Here is an 8,864-nt window from a genome sequence, read left to right on the forward strand (position 1 = left end):
ACTGGATGGAGGTTAGTAACTTATTACAGGTTAGGAACTGGTTGCAGTTTAGTAACTAGTAACTGGTTAGAGGTTATTAACTGGTCAGAGGTTAGGCACTGGTTGCAGGGTAGGAAATGGTTGGAGGTTAGTAACTAGTTGCAAGTTAGTAACTGGTAACTGTTTAGAGGTTATTAACTGGTTGGAGCTTATGTGTTGGTTGCAGGTTAGGAACTGGTTGGATGTTAGTAACTGGATGCAGGTTATAAACTGTTTGCAGTTTAGTAACTGTTAACTGGTTAGAGGTTATTAACTGGTTGGAGGTTAGTAACTGGTAACTGGTTAGAGGTTAGTAACTGGTTGGAGGTTAGTAACTGGTTGGAGGTTAGTAACTGGTAACTGGTTAGAGGTTAGTAACTGGTTGCAGGTTTGTAACTGATTGAAAGTTAGTAACTGGTTGGAGTTGGACCTTCTGGTGAATTCACTTCAGTATATTTCAGAATGTGTTTTCAGATGAGAACACGTGATCAGACTCCACACAGGAAGTGGTTATCAGTAATGCTTCTGATTTCATTCATTCATTTCTTTTCACTTTAACGCTCACACTCCTGGAGATGAACTCATGTCTTCAGATGAACTCATTGTTTGTTTTAGACGGTGACCGTTGGGTCATATGAGCTGGTAGATATGTTCACCTTCAACACCAAAGGTTTGACTCTGGATTGTAAAGCAGCGTGGTGCATTCAGTGCACAAAACACGTGGTGGGAAATTTCCAACACCTGATTGTAACATTTTTTTAAATGTTGTTTGACTGACAGCTTCTCGTTCTGTTCAGGGTCAGTGGCATTTCAACAATGTACGGTTTCACTTCATGTCAGCGCGGACATAAATGTAGACCACCAACAGTACCGCTCTGTGTTCAGGACACAAAAGTCCCACTGAGGTAAAACCCCAGACCAGCTCTGGGTCTGTTTACCCACAATGCTTTGGCTTCTTTGTAAAGTGCATCTCATAATTTCTGTGGGTGTTCTGGTTTACTTGCAGAGTTAGAGCTGGGAGTATTTTTAGCCCAGTAAAGAAATGATCTGAGTCAGGCTGAGAATACTGTCGACCGGTTTTCCTCAGTTTCCCAACCAAACGTGGCGTCTTTAACAAAACAAATTAAAAAGTTAATTATTCGTTTGTTTCGTTCTTTGCAACCCAACTACCTCGGAAATAGCAAAAAGTTGACTTTTCTAGTTTTCATTCATTTAAAATTTGAACTTAAATCATGACGTTACATGATTTTCTGTTTGATGTTTGTAAACTCTCAGAGAAGCTGCCGGGCGTCGGACGGTCCCTGAGAACAGGCCCGTATGTAAACAGTGTCAGGTCAGTCGGCTGTGGCGGCCATCTTGAACTGGGTTGCCTCACGAATCAATTGTAGATGAACACTGATGCACCTCTGAGTTTAATTAAAATCCCTCCAGTGGTTCTTGTGCAGCTGACAAAGCCACAAAGGTAAAAACATGATCGCCCCTGCTGTCAGTGGAGGACGATCATGATACGTCGGTCGGCCCAGAAAACCCAGACTGATCCGTGTTTCTGTCCCGGTTTGACAGGATGGACACTCCGTCCCGCTCGTCTCACAGGATCCTGCTGCTGCAGATGTGGTGCTGCCTCCTCACCTTGTCTCTGGTCGTCATGGCAACGCTTCTCATTTCCATCAAATCCAGACCGGTGCAGGTGAGCGTCCTGGACCTCCGCTGTTACTTGTTTGTGGTTATCTTTCTGCTTGTGTTTATTTATGAATAAATTGTTGTTAATTGTCTGAACTCTGCACAATGTGCTCCAAAATACCGGCAGAACGTTTGTTGACTGTTTTTAATCATGTTTACAAAAATAAACACTAATTACAGAAGGTTTGTGCTTTTAAATCCAGGTTAATAAACTTATTCCACTTGGCCTGAAGGATCGTTTTCATCTGTAAAGTTGTTACAAAAATAAATTTAAATATTATTTATCTCAAACGTCATGGCAAGCATCTTAGTTAAAGGAATAAATAAAACATTAATGATCTAAATACGAGTTCAGACGTTTTCAATCAGAGTTTTGAATCAGTTGCAGATTTAATTGTTTTATTACAGATGTTTGGTTGTTATGTAAAAAAATAAATAATTAAAAAGAGTCGAACCTGGAAATAAAAGTTTAGATCTGAACACTGAGTTTATGATGCCAGAAGGAATTTGACTCAGAAAACTAAAATAAACATGTTTTTTTACATTAATTATCAAATCACTGCTTGTTGGTTCACAAATAGAGTCAATTTTGAATTAATAAAACTATTTTTAACAAAAGCTCTAAAAGGTTTTTATAAAAACTCTTTATCAGAACATTCTGGAAAAACATTTTTGGGGGATATATTGTTTGTTGTATTTCTATTTTTATGTATATGAGCTGTTATCGTTTGCCTTTTTGTGTATTTTTTATGATCTTTTTCCTTTTTGACACGTTTTATTATCAACCTGTAAACTGCAACAGATTAAAAATTACGGTTAAAACCGTTTCGTTTACAGGGAAGGTCGTGTTCACTGATGTGCATTCACCTTTAAAAATAAATAAAAATATGAATACATTTTAACCAAAGACGTCCTAGAAACTCTCTGAGTTTAGTTAAAGGAGTTTCCTGGCCAGAAATAAAGTTTCTCCCAGTTGGACTGGAGGCTCAGTTTCAGCCACTCTGAGTAAATGTGACCCTCCTGCTGCCCTAGGGTCAAAGGCCTCAGATAATCTGGGGTCCGGGCAGCAGGAGGGTTGATGTGAAAACCTGGTTGTGTTAATTTTTGGCCTCTAGGGGGCAGCACCATCTAATTCTGCAGGTTCCTCAGGAACAAAAACACAAACGAGTTGAAACTGAATTCATCTCATTCACAAGTTTTATTTAAAAAAGTCAATTCCCTGAATTTAACTGTGATTAAAAGACAGAAAATCAACAAAATAAAGTTAAATTCTTCGAACTAACTGAACATTTCTGCAGAGGTTTCCATGTGATTGGGTCAAATTTATAATAAAAGTCTAAAGTTTAAAGATCCATAAGAACAACAATCACATAAAAGACAAACAGATTAAATAAATAAATAAATAAAACAAAGCTAATATTTAAGCTGTTTTTTTTAGTTTTGTTTCTTTTCATTCAACCTTTATCTATACAGGTTAGTCTCATTGAGCCTAGAGGACTCGTTTACAAGAGAAAAATAAATTCAAACTTTAAATTTAATTAAAATATGGTAGAAAATTGTATTTTTACTTTAGTACTGAGTATATTTCTGTACAGGGACATTAAAGTAAAACAAAATAACACTTTAAGCACGTTTTTTAATGTTATTTTAAAGGACGGTGTCCTCGCTGCAGTGCGAAGTGGAAGTGTCACTCCATCAGGTACTTAAAAAAATTATTTTGTTAAAGCTGACCTCAGATCATATTGTTTTTAAAATAACATTAAAACTGTAATAACTGAAGTAAATATTACTTATTTAACTTTTCTTTTTATCAGCTGAAGCTAATTTTACATCATTTAATTTTTATAAGTTGTATTTTTTCCCAATAACAAACACATTTAATTAGCTACTGTTATGAATTTGAAATGTTCGGAGAAGTGAAAAATGTGAATTTATATGTTTGTTTGTTTACAGAAACGTCTGCTTCATACATCGAACTGGTAACATGTAAGTTCACGCCATCTTTGATTTTACTCCATTTTGTATGTTGCTTTGTGCGTTGCCTGTTGTTCTGTCTGTACAGCACTTTGGTTGGCCTTGTTGCTGTTTTAAGTGCTCTATAAATAAAGTGGTATGGTATCTTCTGATTATCTTTTTAACAAATCTGTAAATGAACAGAAAGGGGCCGATGACTCGACCCTGAGGTTCGCCTTGAATCAGCTGGACTTCTAAAGATGTGAAATTATTAAAAGTTATTAAATATTAGAGTTGATAATTATAAAACATGACAGAATATAAATGATAAAACTATAACAAAGGCAGCTAAGAAGCACAATTGGAACATATACTCAATTGTTCATAAATCATTTTTCATTCAACCTTTATTTATGCAGGCTAGTCTCATCGAGCCACGAGGACTCATTTACAAGAGAGACCTGTAACCTTTGATTTATCACCTTTAAATTCTCATTTTTAATATTATTTGTATTTGTAAATAGTTTAATCCCAATAATCCGTTTATAATTTGATTAACAAGTAATGACAAATTAAGTTTACATTTTATTTTATTTAGACACTAAACTCACAAAACTTCTCTGTTCTGAAAAAACTTTATTTAATTTAAAAAAGAAAATATTATATATATAAAAAAAAAATCTAAATCAAAACAGTTTTGCTCCTTAGTAATTATCAAATGAAGGATTAGATGAAACAGTTTAACAATTGTTTATTAATTAGTTGACAAGGTAAATAAAAAACATGTCTTTAGTAACAAATAAGTAATATTCATTATTAGTAATTGTCTGTGAACTAAAGAGGCCTTTTGTCATTAATTAGCATGAACTAATCATTAATTATTCATTAAGTATTCAGTCACTTAAAAACAACCGTAGTAAATAATTAAGTTGTTTAAGATTAGTTTTTATTTGAGGTTTATTCATTTCATGTTTAAATAAAAGTTAAAAAAAAATTTTTGTTAATTATTAATTAACTATTAGTTCATAAAGTTGACCAATAAGATGGTTTCATTTTTTTCCTCTTCGCTCATTTTAAATTGACCTAAAAATAAAATTAATAAAACACTAAATATTGAATATTTACTTAAAAAGTATAAATATAATTTTGCTTTAGTGTTCGGGCGTCGTTTCTTTAACTGTTCTCTGTTTGAAAGAGGTCAAAACATGTTTTATTTTTTCATCCTAAAGTTTGTGCAGCAGAAGGAAATTGAAACGTGCAACACGTCTGAGCTGCAGTTTGACGCCTGTCATCACAGCTGACTGAAGCTCACGCCAAAACATTAAAAAACATCTCGTCTTCAGAGTTCAGGGGAGGAAAAACTCTGACGCCAAACTGGAAAACCTCGTCCCACATGATAAATAATTAATTTCGTTATCTGAGTGGCGGCGGATGAACGTGCAGAGTTACTGATCCAACGTTCGTTTCTGACCTCAGCTGAGGTTGATTTAATTATTGATTTAATTATTTATTCTAAACTTCCTTCCATCAAGTCTAAAGTGTTCGTTTTGACTTCCCCCGCCTTCAACGGCACGTCGGCCACAGTCAAGCCGTAAACCACAGCCCTGTCCCACCTCCTTCCTGGAGTGGGTTCTTCAAAAACCACGACCAGCCCGGAGCTGGGTCCTCCGACGTGGGCCGAGCAGACCTCCAGCCCGAGGACGATTGCTGACATGAAGGAGAAACATCTCAGCTTGTCTAAACGTTCACTGCTTAAACAGAGAGTTGTTGAAATACAACACATGGAGATATCATGGATTAGTAGTTTAAATAGAAACGTAAATGTTTTTTTCTTCATCCCAGTCTGTTTTTGTTTGTAACCAGTCACTCCAGAGCAGTGACATCATCACCAGCAGCCAGTTATGGTTCTGATTTTCAGTCAGAATGTGTCAGAAGTCCTCTGCCAAACTCCAGATCCAGCCTGATCTCTGGATGTGCGTCAACACCGGATTAAACCGATCATTCAAGATGGCTGCCACGGCTATTCAACCGGAACAACCTCAACTCGTCAGATTTACAGATGAATCAGAAACAGGGGGACTGTCCTCCCTAGGGTGAGGTTCTGCCTCAAGTGGAGGAGATGAAGTACCTCTGGTTTTTGTTCTCACTGAGGAATGGAACGTGAGATCAACAGAGGGACCGGTGCAGCTTCTGCAGTATTGTGGTCTCTGTGCTGGTCCATTATGGTGAAGAGGGAGCGGAGCTGCAAGGAGATGCTCTCTGTTTACTGTTGGTTTGCGTTCCTACCCTCACCAGTGGTCTTGAACTCTGAGTAGAGACTGAAAGAGTCCAAACGAGTTCTCTCTGCAGGGCAGCTGGACTCTCCGTTACGTATGGGATGAGAAGTTCAGTTCTTCAAGAGACTCGGAGTAGAACCACTGCTCCTCCACATCCAGAGGAGCCAGCTGAGGAGGTTCAGACATGTGGCAGGGCTGGACCCTGGAGACCTCCTTGGGGAGATTTTTAGGACATGTCCAACTAGAAGGAGACCCCAAAGAAGACCCAGGACATGTTGGAGAGTCATCTCCAACACATGCTCTGAGGACTAACAGGTTACTCGAGAACATAATTCTATTTTATATTTTAATGTTTTTCTTTCGGCTGCTCCCTGCTGCTGCGGTTGCCATGGCAATTTAACACAAAGGACAGATTTATGTAATTGTTTTGCACCGGGTGTCCTTCCTGAGACAACCTGGGCTCGAACCTGCGCCCTCAGGATTGTGAGACCACTACGCTGACCACTGATCCATGACAAGCATTCTGCTTTTTTGAGTCAATTTTTGTCAGAACTTCCTGTTTTTATCTAAAAATGGAATAACTAATCCTAAAGGTTACTTTCCGATCCTTTTGGAGTCCTCCTGGGTTCTGTATCTGGTCCTTCAGGTTCTGTTCACGTGTCTTTCCTCTGCTGGGACCAGTTTCTGTTTTGCTGAGTTAAACATGTTTTAGCTGCAGGAAATAAAATGAATGAAGTGTTGATCTCTTCCTGTAAATCCTGATTTGTTTGTTTTTCTCCGGCAGCTGTGGACGGCCCATCGTGGCAGGACCATCTGAGCTGCGACTCCTGTTCCCTCCTCCTGAGGAACAACTCCATCTACTGCAGCAGAACCGGGCCCGCTCCGTACTTCATCTACGCTCAGGTGGTCTTCATGAAGGGTGGTCAGGGCGGGTCTGTGAGGCTGAGCCGGACCTCGTCCTCCTTGGGGAGAGATCAGAAGCTGGTGGAGGCCTCGGCTCCTGCAGGAGGCTCGGTCATGGTGGTGAAGGTCATCAAGCTGAGAGGAGGAGACCGTGTCAGCTTGGAGGTCAGAGGAGAAGCTCAGAATGATGACACCTTCTGGGGAGCGTTCCAGCTTCACTGAGCCTGCACCCTGACTGGACTGAAACCTGTGACTGATCCAGCTTCCAGTCTGAACATCTTAAACCAGTTTGCTCCTCTTCCTGACAACAAGGAACACTAACTCCATCTCACATGTCCTAAAATCAGGTTCAAACCACGAGCTCTGAATTAAAGCTCACCATTTCAACGTCAAGGTTTTTGTTTATCTCAAGGAACAAGGTTTTCAGATTTGTTTCGGTGTTGAAGCCGAGTGTAATTTTTAAAAACGTCCCTCATCACTTCAGCTACTGTTTGTTTTTCACTGCTAAGTTATGTAATTTTATAAATTATTGTTTGGTTACATTGAAATTAAATAAACATTTTAACGAATTTAATTTGTGGTGCATTCTGCTGGTTGACCACAGGGTGGCGCCAGATTCCATCAAATCAGCTGAAATCCAGCCGACATTTGCTCCATCTCTCCGCAGGTTCAGGGGATGAAATTGATTGTAATAAAACATTTTTTTATATATATTTAAACTAAATTAAAACTATTCAAAGACATTTATCTGATGTTAGAGACTGAATGGAAGTGATTTACTCTGGAAAAATTATTCAAATCTCAAGAGTCAGCTGCTTTTTTCTGCACAAAATGACAAAAAAAAAAAAAAGCACAATAAAACTGCAGATATGTTGACACAAAAATATTTTGTAATGATATGAGCCGACAGGATGGACGAATTTATGATGAGGAGACTAGAAGAAGTGTGAAGATCAAAGGAAACGTTAAAGCTTATCTTTGAGATCACCATGGTAACCACATCCGCAGAATCTACCTGTCCACTCGTCACATTTTAATTTTGTTTCTGCGGAGGTTTGTGTTGGAGATACGACAACATTTTAAGAATTTAACGAGAAAACTGTGTGTGACCTCTGACCTACAGCAGAAGAAGAAAGAAACGCCAACGATCCCGTGGAGAAACTGTAGAAGAAGAGTAAAAGTTGTGGAAATAAGAAGCTGACGTGTTAGGATGTCAGAACTGGATCATTTGTAAATCCTCGAACTCAACCCGAGATTGTTCAGAAACCTCAAAACCTATTTAAAAGATAAAAAGTGACGTGTCTGACTGACGGTTCTGCTGGACTCAGTTTATCTAAATGACTTAAATAGATTAAACAGCTGACGTCTGTTTACGTCTTTGACTCTTCAGAAACTTCTGGTTTTACCCGGCAGCGTCTCTCTCTGCTCATCTGGGGTCAGAAGCTGAAGAGTTGGGATTCCTCTGGGCTTTGTTGCCATTTTCATTTTTATTTTACGAAGCAACGCTCCAAAAAAAAACGAGGAAATGTGAAGCAAACAGAAAATAATGACATGAGGTGAAATCTGTCTTATATTGTCTTCATGAGGCGCCCTCCTTTATGAAATGTTTAATTTTTAAACACATTTTATTCACCTTCCTGCTGCCCTGGGGTCAAAATATTTCTTCAGGACTTCGTTTTAAAACAGAAGCCTTGCCATTTTGAGCCCATGGCAGCAGGAGTGGTGTAATAAAAAATAAATCAACCCTGAAAAGTTTAAACTCAACAGGTTAACAGTTCGACCCAGAAGACTCCATGAGCCCTCCTGCTGCCATTGGGTCAAAATAACCCACAAGGTCTCACTGTTAAAACTGAGGCCTTGAGTCATTTTGACCCCATGGCAGCAGGAAGGTTTTGTTAAAATGAATAATGTGTTGAATTAGAGTGACTAATAAGTTTAGTTTTAAAAACAACACAGGTATTGGACCGTTTCAGCTTCGGTTGGTGTCAGCTAGCTGATGCTAACCATTATTAGCAACAGTTGGCTGGTGCTAAC

At 38.6% G+C, this 8,864-nt stretch overlaps 1 protein-coding gene across 1 annotated transcript in view; it reads left to right on the forward strand.

Annotated features, from left to right (window-relative positions):
- LOC119409638 overlaps positions 1 to 7,052 on the forward strand; it is an 8,749-nt gene extending 1,697 nt beyond the window's left edge. Inside the window, exons 3-4 of the mRNA XM_037676539.1 lie at positions 1,582 to 1,727; positions 6,712 to 7,052. Coding sequence (XP_037532467.1) covers positions 1,582 to 1,727; positions 6,712 to 7,052 — 487 coding nt within the window. The remainder of the gene's footprint in view (positions 1 to 1,581; positions 1,728 to 6,711) is intronic.
- Positions 7,053 to 8,864: the final 1,812 nt, after the last annotated feature.

Source organism: Nematolebias whitei, chromosome 5 (genome assembly GCF_014905685.2).
Source record: "Nematolebias whitei isolate Nwh7 chromosome 5, NemWhi1, whole genome shotgun sequence".
NCBI lineage: Eukaryota > Metazoa > Chordata > Actinopteri > Cyprinodontiformes > Rivulidae > Nematolebias > Nematolebias whitei.